Genomic DNA, 15,525 nt, shown 5'->3' on the forward strand with positions numbered 1-15,525 from the left:
ACCTTTTGTGCCCCATTTGTGTTCACATGAATTACTTCTGACATATTTAATAGTATACAGTAGTCTCATTATTTGATAGACTGAACCTTGTTTAGTGCATAATGCACAGGAAATTCTGGAATGTTTGTTTTTAGTATACAGAATATAATTTAACTGTATTTAAATTTTGCGTTGTTTATAGAAATATCATTAAAATGTGTTCATTTTAAAATGCAGTTTAACCCTGTTATGCTGTCACATTCCCTGTTTCTGACATCATATTTGAAGAAATTACCAAGGGTGCAGGTTTGATTTTGCCATTGGTGGGAACATAATGGCAGACAACAGACTTCTAATTGTTTGATCAAAATTATTGCTAGGTTCAATTAAGTAGTTGCTGGATGTTGGTAGGGACATGTCATACAATCCCTACTAAATTCTACACCCTTGAAAATCACAACAAGCGATGTCTGACTTTGGAAACTATAGGTCTCTCCTTAAAGGAACCGTATGTAAGAAATTTATTTCAGTTAATCATAAAATGGCCCTGACATGTCACTAGACATTAAGAAATCATGTTCATTTCAAATACTTATATCACTGACAACATTGATCCGGCCAGGATATTGTCATTTAAAAGTGAGAGTTGCAGCCCTCAACTGATGTTATTGTCGTCATTTTGTGTTTTGGTCTGAGGCTCCACCCTCCAGCTATCGACTAATCACAAAGTCTGTAGAGTTTCATCATCCGGGTTGCCAGATCTGCTCTAGTTAAAGCTGCAGCTACGAACGTGTCGGATAAAACATGTATAACGTTACGAAACCTAAAAGACCTCGTTATGAATCCGAAATACGTGACAAAGTCCAAAATAAAACAAGGATTTGTATAGGAGATGCCTTTGAAAGATGGAGACGGCTGAAAATGGAGAAGAATTTGAAGATACATAATTACTTTGCAAAACATCTCTCGTGAAGCATAAACATAAGTAACAGAAGAAAATAAAAATTACTGTGTAGGACTCGTCACTTGCCATTGGAAGCTCCTTGTAGCAGCCTACGTTCCTGCTGGCAACCTGGATCTGGGGGGAGCGGGAGGGGATACACCGTTCTACAGTATTTTGAAAGTGATTGCAGTACCAGTTTTGGCCACAATCCTACATACGGTTCCTTTAAATATGAAGAGGTCAAACAACAGATTAAGGAGTTACTCAGAATTTCACAAAAAGCTTATGGATGTAAATATAATATAAGTCAGACACTGAAGTGAGTTGCTGTTTTTGTCACTTTTCTAATGAAGATGTCATTCACTTGTTTGGCAATGTACCCACACTGAGAGATTTTGGTCTTATTTTTTATTTTTTTTTAATGTTCCTTATTTCATTTCTAGGTGACTTTTCTTCATGTTTTAAAGATGTTTTCTTTGTTTGACTACTTGAATGAGAATATAAGAAAATGTTCCTGCTAGCTACATTTCACATGCTGCACATGCATAAACAAAAATCTGCTTTAAACCTCTCTTTTCTTTATTCAAAGTTGATCTACACAAGGATATTGGAACTGTCCAAAGTTCTGATAATCCTAATGCAGTGGAAACTGCATCTCTATATTCATCCTATGTGTACTCCTTAGGTGAAAAAACAAACAAACAAACATGTATGGTTAAAATAGTCAAATAATGGTAATAACAAATTAACCTTGGTTTTGCTACACTAAGCATAACTGCTGAAAAAAATACAACTAAAACCAGCCTAGGCTGGTTTAAGATGGAAGTAGCTGGTTTTAGCTGGTCCCCCAACCTGACCAGCCTGGCCAGGCTGGGAAAGTAGCCAACACCCATCTAAAACCAGCCTGCTGACCAGCTAAAACCAGCCTGGTTGACCAGCTAAATCCATCCGTAAAACTGTGGCTATACAAAACAAACAAAAAAAACAACACAGGGTTACTACACTTTTACTGTAATAAAACCATTGTAAAATCATAACTGAACTGCCTTAATGGGTTGATGTTTTGTTCTGTTTAATAATTCAAAAAACAGAAATCAGAAAAGATCGTTCTGAAGATCTGAATCAAATGATTCAGGAATCATCATTTCGAATCGGGACTTCGGGGCGCGTATCGAGAATCGTTCAATTTGCGAAATGATTCGTGAACCCGCTACTAGTCCCGTTCTGAATCAAAAGAATCAAACCCGCTCAAAGTTCCGAAAATCAAATGATACGTAATCTGCGCCCTGATCTGAATAATGATTCGCGAACAAATTTCAGATCGGGACTTAGAACGGTTCACAAACCCGAACTGAAGTTCCGATCTGAATCAAATGATTCACGACCCGTGCTCCAAAGTTCAGGGCCCATATTTGTAAAAACCTTAATGCAAAGAGTTGCTTCCAGTGAAAATTTCTAAGAAAATTCTTAGAAATGTGGATGTTTCCTCTTAAAATTAAAGAAAAGATCATAGTAAAGAAAAAAAGTAATTCAGAAAGCATCTTGACCCTAAAAGAGATCTTAAGGTCCAAAATTGTTTAGAGTACGGACGAGGACTTTTAAGAGGCTTTGAAGAGGTTTCTTTAGCAGTGGAGAAAAAAAAACAAACAAAAAAAAAACATGAGGAGTAGTAGGATTAAAGGTTTTATCTTGAACTCTGTCACAATTACGTATAAACCCTAAATAAACAATTTAATAATCAATTTACAACAAATTTGTACCTGTGTTGTATGCTGTATTATGCGGTGGATGAGCGCGTTGTAAAATGAACAGATGGATGATTCAGCTGCGGGCGCCATCTTTTGGCGAGACGCGGAAATTCAATCGGCGCACGATCGTTCTCTCGTTTTTGCGGTGCATTGTGGGACTGAATGAGTTCACTCGAGAACGTCCACTATGGTTTCAAACACCACTTAAAATGGCTGTCCCCTCAAATAGTGGTATAGGGGGCGATTTCGAATACAGCCCATGACTTCGGAGCACAAACCCGTTTTGAAGTTTCGATCTAAATCAAATTATTCACGATATGCGATCCGATTAGAGCACTTCGAAACAGTGAATCATTTTGCGATGCCGTGGTTTAACTGATTCAGAGTTTCAAAAAGCTAATTTTACCGACTTTGTTTTCACCCATCGCTATATGTGGTTGTTAAAATGATTACAAGCGATGTCGAAATTCGAAGGTAAATACTTCTTTTAATCTGTTCCTGCTAGTGAATTGCTTGAACTGAATCATCGAAGTCACGAGTTTGAATCATTCGGAGCGGTTCCAGGGTAAATAACTCACTCAATTGAATCAGTTTGTGTTGAATGGTTTCCTACGCTCTTCGCGTCGTTAGCAGTAGTTAGCCATGTTTACATAACAATGTCAGTATTATTACTAGCTTAGCCCGCTAGTTTTATGACATAACCTGAAATAAACAAAACAACTATGATGTTTACAAATCAAATATCCACATTTCAATTCCGAGGATAACATCCAACGCAAATCTACGAACATATTCAGGTGAGCTAACGTTCACCGGTTTACTGCTAACTAGCGAAAACACTCCATTGAAATGACGAGCTGCACCTTCAAATGCATGTTAAATGGAAACATCGTACATTACGATCGAGTTTGTAGCTTAATTCATCATATTTTAAAGACTTTGACCACTGCAATTCATTCCGTGACTTGAATGAATGAATGAATGATGCATTTTGTATAGCGCTTTCATGTGTATTTCCGTACACCCAAAGCGCTTTACAATCATATGGGGGATCTCTCCTCAACCACCACCAGTGTGCAGCATCCACTTGGATGATGCGTCGGCAGCCACAGTACAACGGCGCCAGTGCGCTCACCACACACCAGCTACAGGTGGAGAGGAGAGAGGAGAGAGTAATATAGCCAATTTAATGGACTTAAATGGAAATTAGTTGAAAGTTGCCAGTTTCATACCATTGAAGTGAAATAGTGAATGTTACATTCATCAGTATATATTTTAATGTTTGAGAAATAATTGTTGTATCTGGTTGTATTAGTCTATATAGAGTGATAGTCAATGTAAAAAGAGCAAATGGGAGAAGCAGATGAACACAAAACAGCATAACAACATAGAGTTTGTTAACTTTATCCAGGGCTCTCAAGTCTCACGCATTCACCGTGAGACACGCATTTCAACCAGTTCACGCGCTCTCACGCCACACCTTGTATTTCTCACGCTGAAAAGTAAGGGATAACTTGTCCCGCTATATGGAGTTAATGGACGAGGTGCAGGCTTTGCAGAGAGAAGTACTCTGCCAAGCTCATAGCTGTCTTGAGAGTTAAATGGCACCTACCAGCCAAAAAATTTGAATTTGCTTTTTTCCGGTATATTACGTGATCGCGCTACAATCACGTTCGTCACTAGGCAACGTAGACAAAATCACTTGCCTGTGATCAAAGATAGTGAGAACTGATGTTGAGGATTATAGCCAAATTTGAGCAAAACTATTAGTTCTTCAACAGCTTTAACTAATTGTGGGCCTGAAATTAAGGAAAAGACAAGATAATTGGTAAATCTGCTAAAAAAGACAGACAAATTCATCCAAATAAAATAGATTGTTTTATATATTTCAAAACACAAATGTATCAACATTGTTGGGAAGGTTATTTTGGAAATAGGCTGTAATAGGCTACAGATTAAATTTCCCTATTTAAAACGTAATTTAAAAGTAGTGTAACTATTTCAATTGCTTTAGAGGTAATGTAACATTACATTTGATTACTAAATTTCCAAGGAATGTTTTCAACTGTTAATCCTTTTAAAAACTTTTTAAGCAGGCAGGTTTACCTTACAGTAGCACTCAACACTAATTACTGTCAATTTTACAAAATCCTTCATTACTCGAATTAAGATTATAATAATTTAATTTTAAAGCACAGCCACCACAAAATCTTTAGCACCTCTATTTAACTCCTGAAACATTGGTGTCTCTTATTTTAAAGCAGTCAATGCGATTTGGGAAATAAATCAATCAAAATATTTACATGTAACCCACTTTGTAATTGTAAACATTTTTAAAAGTAACTGTAATTTAACTATATTTGTTATTTCAGAGTAACTGTAACAGATTAGTTAAATGTCGTTTTTAATTAAATTACATAATTCAATTACATGTAACTAATTACTCTAGCTAAGTTCAAGCCCCTACTACTGTCATCAAGGCATCAAAGTGTGCAATAAACACTTGAAATACAAAATGACTTTAGTAAGCTGAAATATGTACCCTCTCTCTTTCACAAACACACACACACAGATTGACATACATGCTATGAGCAAGTTCTGCAATCCTCCAGTATGTTTACAGTATGTGCATTGAGCACTGCTGTTTAGTTTGCTCGTTTGGGCCAAATTTATTTTTTTACTTTTGATACATATGCATTTTTGAAATATTTAAAACATTTTATTTTTATGAATTTGACTTATCAGATCTACCAGTTGTTATATTTTTTATTTTGTGCTTATGATAGTTGAACTTTTACCAAAAACTGGAGAGAATTGCGTGGGGCCGAGGGGCCGCTGCTGCAAATATTTGAGTGGCTCCTCCCCTAACAGATAAAATCTCACTCCAAACTTTTTCCAAAACTTGAGAGCCCTGTTTATCATTCACCTGAACTGTGCACGTCAGTTGTTTTCAGTTGAAGTGGGCTACTTTATATTGCAATCTTTAAAAAAGTGTTTTTTGTAGTATTGCAGTATTGTCTCTGTGATACCCCAGGTGGGAAAATGTGATTTCATATTTTAAATATGAATTACTCGACAGTAGTCAAATTATGCAAAAAGAACGATTCTACAAGCGCAAATGGCACTGTTTCCAAAGGATGACCTACACACATCCTACAAAACATTTTGTTGTCATTATGTGTAAATGCATGTTTTAACTAACAGAAAAAAATGTTTTTGTGTGCTGTATTTTTACCATGTGAATGTTTGTGTGTTTGCAGGGTGAGACAAAGGTGCTGAAACTGAAAAACCTCCGTCCACAGGACTTTGCTAATTACACCTGTCAGGTGTCCGTCCGGAACGTGTGTGATATTTCAGACAGCTCCGTCACCTTTCGCCTTACCAACACCACCAGTAAGTTCACATAATGTTCACATTCGCTCTCTTTCCCTCTTTATACAGCAGCTGTAGTGAGTTTTGCAAATGAATTTCGTGAACCTGCATTAGTCTTTACTGCAAAAAATGAATTGCAAATAGAATTTCTTGGTGCCTTTCACCTACAGAAACTGTAGGAGAAAATGTCTTTTCGCCTTCACATCTTTTTATTTTTTTTCCTCTGCAAACGTTCCTTTTCCCTTGGTTATATGTTGACCTGTCAGGTTTAATTCACCTTTCTTTGATTACATCTTCACTTTTTCCTCTTTTAATCATGCGTTCTTTCTCTTCTGCGTTCTCTCGTTCACTATCTGTCAGAGCTGTGGAGATGTTCAGCCCAGAATAACACAGGAGCACTCACGTGTGTCTTTGATCATGTTGGTCTCTGCACTGGTTTGTGTCTCAGGTCTGTCTCTGTTCTGAAGGCAGACGTCACTGTCATTGTGCTGTCCTGTGCTTTCCTGAAATCAGCAGACTGACAGGATGTGAGATTTCCCTTGTTGGAATAGATTTGTTAGAGCTGTGGCCTAGTGGTGTGACCATATGGGGGAATGTGAGTTTACATTTTATCCTGATTTCATCCCTTCTTCTTCTCCCTATCATTTTTCTGTCTCCTGTCTATTACACTTTGAATTAAAATTGGGGGAAGAGCAATATTGGAGTTTGAATTAGAAAAAGTTCAAAATAAATGTTTATATAAATATGTGACCCTGGACCACAGAACCACTCATAAGGGTCACATTTTCTGAAAAATAATATTTCTTATATTTTTTTAACATCATTACTCCAGTCTTCAGTTTCACATGATCCTTCAGAAATCATTCTAATATACTGATTTGCTGCTTAAGAAACATTTCTTTTTTTTTATCAGTGTTGAAAACAGTTGTGCAGCTTCATATTTGTTTGTGTGAAACTGATATGTTTTGTTCAGGGTTTTTGAAAAATAGAAAATAATAATTTTTAGATTTTTTAGAATTTAGAAGACTTTAATAATTTAGAAGGATTTAGAATTTTTTTTTTTTTGAATTTTTTATATAAAACGTATATACATTTAAATTAATATCATAAATGTTTTGGTAAAACTTTGCAATATCAGTGTATTATTAATGTTTAAGAATAGACCTTCACTACGACATGAGTCATATGAATTTATGTGTGAATAATGACCACCTTAACTACATGTCTATAAGTTAAAAATATTAATTAACATACATGTTTTTCACACATGAATTTACAGTATATGAATCATGTCATAGTGAAGGTCAGTTCTTGATTAGTACATGCCTTAACTCATCATCAGTTCATATTCAAGTAGTACTTAATTTATGTATCAGTACATGATTATTTATAAACTGTTAATGGTTTCTTTCTGTCACTTTTGATCAATTTAATGCATCCTTGCTGAATAAAAGTATTAAAAGATAAGTTCACTTCCAGAATAAAAAAATCACGATAATTTAGTCACCCCCATGTCATTCAACATGTTCATGTCTTTCTTTCTTTAGTCGGAAAAAATAAGGTTTTTGAGGAAAACATTCCAGGATTTTTCTCCATACAGTGGACTTCAATGGGAGCCAATGGTTTGAAGGTCCAATTTGCCGTTTCAATGCAGCTTCAATGAGCTCTACACAATCCCAGCCAAGGAGTAAGGGTTATATCTAGTGAAATGATCAGTTATTTAAAAAAATAAATAAATAAATTAAATGCATATACTTTTCAAGCACAAATGCTCGACTTGCACTAGCTCTGCAATGCAATTTTTGTAAAGGGCATTTGATTTTCTTTGCATGTTTGCTTTGTAAACACTGGGTTGGTACTTCCACCTACATCACAAGTGACTTTTTCAACATCATTACATAATAATAAGACCCTTATTCCTTGGCTGGGATAGTGTAGAACTCTTTGAAGCTGCATTGAAACTGCAATTTGGACCTTCAACCCATTGGCCACCATTGAAGTCCACTATATAGAGAAAAATCCTGCAATGTTTTCCTCAAAAAACTAATTTTCTTTGCGACTGAAGAAAGAAAGACAAACATCTTGGATGACATGGGGGTGAGTAAATCATCAGCTAATTATTAATTATAAATAGTAAGTATATACAAAAAAAAAATCTTTGTGACAACTAACCCCGATAGTTTTTTTCACATGCTTTCAAAAGGTTTCTTAGAGCGAGTCACACTGAAAGCATATGAAAGATCCTTCTCTGTTAACCAACGTTTTTCATCATCAAAATAAATTGTTTGTGCAATCCATAATGAATCGAATTCACCGCAAAAGCAAAAATACGCCCGTGACTGGCAAATGAAAAGAGAGATCTTTGCTAGAACAACAAAAAATGTGACTACAATACCCAGAGAAACCCTTTATGAATTAGTCATGTAAAAAACATGTTTGTTCGTGTTCAAATTAGCAGCATTAAGAATTCATGCTCGCGAAACGAGTTCAAAGCTTGCCGAGAAAATCTAAAAGTAGCCCAAAAATCCCCCCCCCCCCTCTGTGTGTGTCTTTATTTCCCTCGATTCTCGTTCTCCCTCTCTTGTGATGAGTTTGAAAGGCTGTTGATTCTCCTCTTTCTGCTGTGAAATAGTCAATAGAGATGAGTGAGTCTGGAGTGACAATATCAAAAGTCTGTACCTCTCGCACAAATACACACACACATACGCGTGCTCCGCGGCGCCCCATCGGTGTCCTGCCCTGTGGAGAAACAACACTGCTGCAAATTGGAATTTGTTTTCCGCGTGGCAGGAGCGCGCGGCTCGCGTACACGCAGCTCGTCGCCGAAAGAACAAAACACTGATTTGTTTTTCTGTTGATTTTCATTTTCTTTCCTCTGAACTGACGAGCAGGAAGGGGGCGAGATGAAATTGGAGGGAGCAGGAGAAACATGCGTCGGATGCTGCGCCGAAGTTTGAGAAGTTGGTCTCTTTAGAGGGTAGAATGAAGGAGACTGCGTCTGTGCACAGGATTCGATGCGCTGTTTTAAATTACGGGTCGATCGTGATGTGTAACTCCAAACCTAGCTGGTCAGCGTCCGCTCGTGTGAAGGTCAGAGCTCAGATCAGAGGGAACCTCTGAAGACCTGCTTTAACCCTCTGTCCACTATGGTGGATGGGTTTTTAAAAGCATTTTGATCTTTTTTTCATAAATCTGGTTTAACTCTTATACACTACCATTCAAAAGTTAGTAAGAAAATCAAAAGTGACAGTAGGCGCGTTTCCATTGCAGATTTGTGCAAAACTTTGGTGATATTTTATAAATGTCGATTAAAAATTAACCGATGTTATGCGACTAAAACATATTTTTTCCTCCCTGGATAAGTCATGGCAATGGATTTTTGTGGGATTTTGGCTTTATTGAATCGAATATGACCTGTAAATGCGGAAAAAAACGTTTCCATTGCTGTTTTGCAAAATATTCTTATTAGGGATGCACCGGTTGACCGGCCATAAATCGAAACCGGTTTTCGTTTTTATCCCGGCCGTTTTTTTTCCGGAAGTGTGTACGCGGGCCGCGGCATTCGATTAATTCAGAAACATGTCACTTGTGTGGAGGTTTTTTGAAATCTGTGAGCAGGACGTGAAGATTGCAATCTGCAATGTCTGCAAAGGACAGCCGCTTTTCTGTGCTCGCTGAAGTTGCGCTAGCGTACCTGTCCTCGCCCTGCACAAGCGCAGACAGCGAACGTTTGTTCAGCTCAGCTTCTCACGTGACAGATGAAAAAATAAACAGACTCACTTGTGACAAAGCTGAGATGCTTATTTTTGTAAAAAACAAAAAACAAAAACAAGCATTACTTTATTTTTGAAAAGCCAAAAATAAAAGTCTGTTCTGTTAAGAATGATTATTATTATTTTACATTAAAATGCCTGTTGGCTTGCTGTTTTACTTTACTAAAAGCATGTTTTACTTATTAAACTGTATTTAATTTCATATTTTTTATTTATTATTTAATTTCAGATGTCAGATGCTATTGATTCAATAGCCAAAGCCAGTTTGGCCTGTTAAATACAAAATAAACATGTTGTTTATGTTGTTTACTTGCATAACTTCTTGTTTTTGAAAAAATCGGAAATCGGTATCGGAATCGGCCAGCTTGCTTGTAAAAAATCGGTATCGGAATCGGCCATGAAAAATCATGATCGGTGCATCCCTAATTCTTATTTCCAATTGCCTGAAAACCACTTCATTTTTTGCGATATATGGGAGTTTTTGCGCAGTTGACGCGTTTTCATTTCATTTTGCGCAATTTAAGGGATAATGGAAACGCAGCTAGTGACATTCTGTTGTTACAAAAGATTTTCATTTCAAATAAATTCTGTTTCTATTCATCAAAGAAAATATTGATAAATATTCATCAGCACAACTGTTTTCAAGACTGATAATAATAGTTTCTTGAGCAGCAAATCAGCATATTAGAATGATTTCTGAAGGATCATGTGACACTGAAGACTGGAGTAATTATGCTGAAAATTCAGCTTTGCGTCACAGGAATAAATTACATTTTATAATATGTGACCCTGGACCACAAAACCAGTCATAAGGTAAAATTTTACAAAACTGAGATATATACATCATATGAAAGCTCAATAAATAAGCTTTCTATTGATATATGGTTTGTTAGGATAGGACAATATTTGGCCGAGATACATCTATTGGAATATCTGGAATCTAAGGGTGCAGTAGGAATTTTACAAAAAATCTTCATGGAACATGATCTTTACTTAATTTCCTAATGATTTTTGACATAAAAGAAAAATCAATAATTTTGACCCATACAATGTATTTTTGGCTATTGCTACAAATATACCCCAGCGACTTAAGACTGGTTTTGTGGTCCAGGGTCACATATATTACAATAGAAAACAGATTTAATATTTAATATTTCACAATATTACTGTTTTTATTGTATTGTTACTTTCAAATAAATGCAGCCTCATTGTGCATAAGAGACTTTCAAAAACTCTTCAAATCATTTTTTTTTTTAAATATCTTTTGAATGGCAGTGTAAGTCATTCTGGTATTTATTTATAACAACATTAATTTAACATGACTGACAACAGTTATCTCTCTAAGATATACTTAAAATTTTATTGTAATGAAAGATACATTAAGAAATGTTGTGTTATTTATATGGAATAAGTACAAAATACGTTACATTCTTGTTATATTTTTCTTTTTTGCCTTGATAGTTCATGTTTCAGAAGCATGTTAAAGTAGTAGAAGTATCGAGTGAATTGATATATAGCTGTAGACATATTTAACGTTTTCTTCCTTTTTAAACCAGTTTTGTATAAAATGTTTTAAGATATAGCGTATTATTTAATGAGACGTACAAAATCACTGATGCTTCTTCCAGTTCATTCGTCATACTGGAAAAATACATCACATTTAGCAAATGTAGTAGGCCATCATTATTCCATGTACATAGTAAGTTTGCAAACTCTACAAACTTTGCATAGTTCGGCAATAGTGCGAGTACTACTTTGGGATTCCATGTCATGATTAATTAATATTTTGCCTCACCTCAGCTGTGGTAAAATCACTGCAACACAGTTTCAACTGAGTTGTTACTTTAATAGAAATCCGAGGAGACTCGAAAAGAGTGTTTGCACTTGGTTCACTAGTATAAAAAATGTATCGTATGCCATATTCATTTAAATCAAAGGCAATTTAATCACTGAATACATTTAAAAAAAAACGTGTCTATCAGAAAAGATAAAAAGTATGCATACTTTTGTTAATACGTCAGTATTTTGTGTTTAATTATATGTTTATGTATTTCATCCTTCATAGACATACAGGCACCATACAGATCACTGAAGAGGAAACAACTGATGTAACTCAATCCCATCACACTCGCGCTCAAATGAAGCTGTAATTGGATAATTGTGTGGCTGTGTTTGAGAGAGCTGTTGAAGATCAGGAAGAGAGAGGGATTGTCATTATTCAGAGAAGAGAGTGAACCTAGTGGAATGTTTTTTTTTCTTTCTCTTTCAAATGTTTTTTTCACTCTTTTAACATTTTCATATTTTCCTCTTGGCTGAATCCCACTACGGTAGCATATGATGACCTGTCAGTTTAAATGCGTTAGGAGGATCAAAGTAAATGAACAGAAGAAATTTGGAGAGGGTCTACATAGACATATTTCAGAAGTCATTCATAAGCCCTGCTCACACTGGTCGCTAGTCGCCGGTAAATAAGATGTCATTCTGTTTTCCACAAGGAATTTGTTTTCTCGCTACCTAAAATACATTTTTGGGAGGGGGAAGTGTTATATGAAGACATCCTAACATAAATAGTAGACAAATAGAAGAGCAAAATAACTCACAGTAATGCTAACTTTGTCTGATATCTGACTATATTATATTAAAAGATTGCATAGTTTTATATTGATCCCATTAATAGAAGCTGCCATCCACTGTGTCTCATGTCACCTGACAAAATGTCATTTTGACATTATTTTCCAAATAATTAAAGGAGAACTCCGGTGTGATTTTGACCTGAAGTGTATTGAATCATGATACCGAGTGTGAACGTACCTTGCATATCTCATCTCGGTTTGTGTCCAGCTGTCCGAAATCTGGGGTCAGTTAGCCGATGCTCACAACAGGTTGTCAATGAAAGTAAACAGGGCATCGGAATAGCCATGTAAATAAATCACTGTTTTACGCCATTTACGAGGCACAAAGTAGCTCCACGCTTCATTGGTAGACTTCCAAGGGCCCTGACATTTAAAACGAGACATTGAGAACTCAGAAAAAGCACCGGTAGTTTATTTGTTTATCCAGCCAATCAGAGACCAGGCTGCTGAATTCTGATTGGCTGTCTTGACAACCAATCACAACATTCCCTGCATCATCAATGGCAGCGGAAGAGTAAAATACAGTGCATGCATAATTATTATTTTGATATTTATTAATTTTTATTATTTTACAATTAAATTGATATTCTGATCATATTTTTTCTAAGCACATTTTAGCAATTCCAAACGACATCAAACTTAATAACTACTATTTATATTGTATTTATTATATTAAACAATTATATATAAGTGCAGGGCTCGCAAAATTTCAAAATACCTTCGGGCAGGTACTCTTCAGGTTTTGGTAGCCTGAAAATTAATTTAACTAACCCAGATAAAAAAGCTTTTTAATTTTTTTTTTTTTTTAAATATAGAAAATCAAATAGGAGTCTAAATGTCAATCCAAAATGTTTTCAATACACAGATATAAACAAATATCAAGAAAGGAATTTTATTTCACTTTTAGTGTGTATGCAAAATTTTTAAATACCAATTTAAGGCAATTTATGATCCTTTTTAAGAGCTGCACAAGTAAAATGAACACAGTATGAGTGGGGTTGGACAATGTACGGTAGAATATTAAGCCATAAAATGACATGATTATTAATTCAGATAAAGGTTCACACAAAAACAAATTATCTTATAATCACATTTCAGCCTTTATACCATTAAAAGGGATAAATCAAGTATATCATTTATTATATTTATTTAAAACACAAATATTACTTAATTGTTTAGATTTTTAGAAGGCACATTAACCTTTTACATTTACAGCTCTGTGTTTGCTGCATAAAAACAATAATTGCAATTTATACAGCTGAAAAATGTATTGGAAATAAAAATTAATTCTCTGTACCGAGGTGGCGTTTTGGAGTGCTAAAATATTAAGGTTTCCCTAGTAACGGCTGTATACAAAGCAGCATTAACACAGCAGTTTTATCAGGCATGAAATTAAAATGCCAACTGAAGACAGTTCCCTTCAGATATATTCATATAAAGACTGTGACACATTTTGACTTTGAAACGTGCAACGCGCATATTCATTGCCTTTTGAAGTTTAATCCAGCCCTATCACGATTCTCGTCTTTCTCTCCCCAATTGCAAGACTCTTAAAATTATAATTAAGACTCAGTGTTGTTTTCGTCAACGATGACGATGACGAAATCATTTTGTTGACGCCACTTTTTTTCATGACGACAACGAGACAATGACGAGATAAAAATGGCTCTTTGATGACTAAAACATGACGAGACGTGTGTGAGTTTTCGTTGACGAGACGAGAATAGACGAAAATGTTAGTGGGTGGTCCGTCAGACGTTTAAAATGCATGACATTTCTGCTTATTGTGCATGCCAATTAAAACCTAAAAAGTATCTGCCGCTATGGCAAGCCATTTTGGCATTAAATACTCTTTGCCATACTAGTATGGCAAGCCGTTTTAGCATTCTATCCTTGTTTGGTTACGCCCACCACCTGGCGTGCAGCGTACAACGTGCTCAACACGTCACATTGTTGTCACTCAGACAGACAGATGATTAACCATGATGGCGGCAGTTTGCACACAGGGTGGTCGCAAACGGCGAGAGGACCTATGGGTGTATTTCAAATATATGTCTATTATGTCTAAAACCATTCCTTCATTATTGTAATTATTGGTGAAAATAGTCGATCCGGAAGCTCACAATGTGTTGAACTATAGATCTGCTATTTTCACAACTTATAAGTGACACTACCAAACAGCAAAATACTTACTGACCTACATTAATTTGTTAAAAGACTACTTTTTCCCATTTTTTTTTTGACTAAAACTAGACTAAAACCTTTTTGACTTTTCGTCGACTAAAATTGGACTAAAACTATCACATATAGAAGTGACTAAAATTTGACTAAAACTAATAAGCATTTTAGTCCAAAAGACTAAAACTAAGACTAAGTCTAAGATGGTTGTCAAAAACAACACTGTTAAGACTTTTCTTAAACTATTAAACAAATTTAAAACTTATGGCCTTACATTTAATACAACTAAATTGAGGAGTTTTTAAGGACATGCAGGAGCCCTCTACTTTACAATAGCCCGTCGGGCAGTCCGGTCAAACATTTTGGTAGCCCGACTGGAAAACACAATAGCGCTGGGACGTCGGGCTAGCGAGTTTGCGAGCTCTGAAGTGATGTATAGGTTTATTTTTACAGATAAAATGAGCCAAATATATTATTATGGAAGTTGATATTATCATGTTTTGTCCAAGCATATTGTAGCAATTGCAAATTAAATCAATCTTAATAACAACTATTAATATTGTATTTGATCATTTATATGTGATGTATAATTGTTCATGAAGAATTAGGTGTGAAACCATCAACGATTTTGTTTCCAGTACCACCAGAACTGCAACCTACCAGGAGTCTCCAGAAGAGCAATGTGTCAGGTTCTCAGAGACTTAGGTTAAGTAAAGAATACTAAAAAATGACCCCCACTTATAAAGAATAGCATGCCGAAGTGTTGTGAAATATTTAAAGATAGATTTTTTTTAAAGTTTAGAATTACTTTTGAAGGACCTCTTGTACAGTAAGTTTTAAAAGTTCATTTTTAGCCTATTTTATTCACTTTTATATATTACAATTACAATTGTATCACT

The 15,525-nt window shown here is 35.5% G+C and overlaps 1 protein-coding gene across 1 annotated transcript in view; it reads left to right on the forward strand.

Moving 5' to 3' along the window:
* Positions 1-15,525, forward strand: part of mdga1 (MAM domain containing glycosylphosphatidylinositol anchor 1) — a 287,756-nt gene that overhangs the window by 182,732 nt on the left and 89,499 nt on the right. Inside the window, exon 5 of the mRNA XM_073834571.1 lies at positions 5,931-6,063. Within this exon, the coding sequence (XP_073690672.1) occupies positions 5,931-6,063 (133 nt within the window). The remainder of the gene's footprint in view (positions 1-5,930; positions 6,064-15,525) is intronic.

Source organism: Garra rufa, chromosome 2, assembly GCF_049309525.1.
Source record: "Garra rufa chromosome 2, GarRuf1.0, whole genome shotgun sequence".
Taxonomy (NCBI): domain Eukaryota; kingdom Metazoa; phylum Chordata; class Actinopteri; order Cypriniformes; family Cyprinidae; genus Garra; species Garra rufa.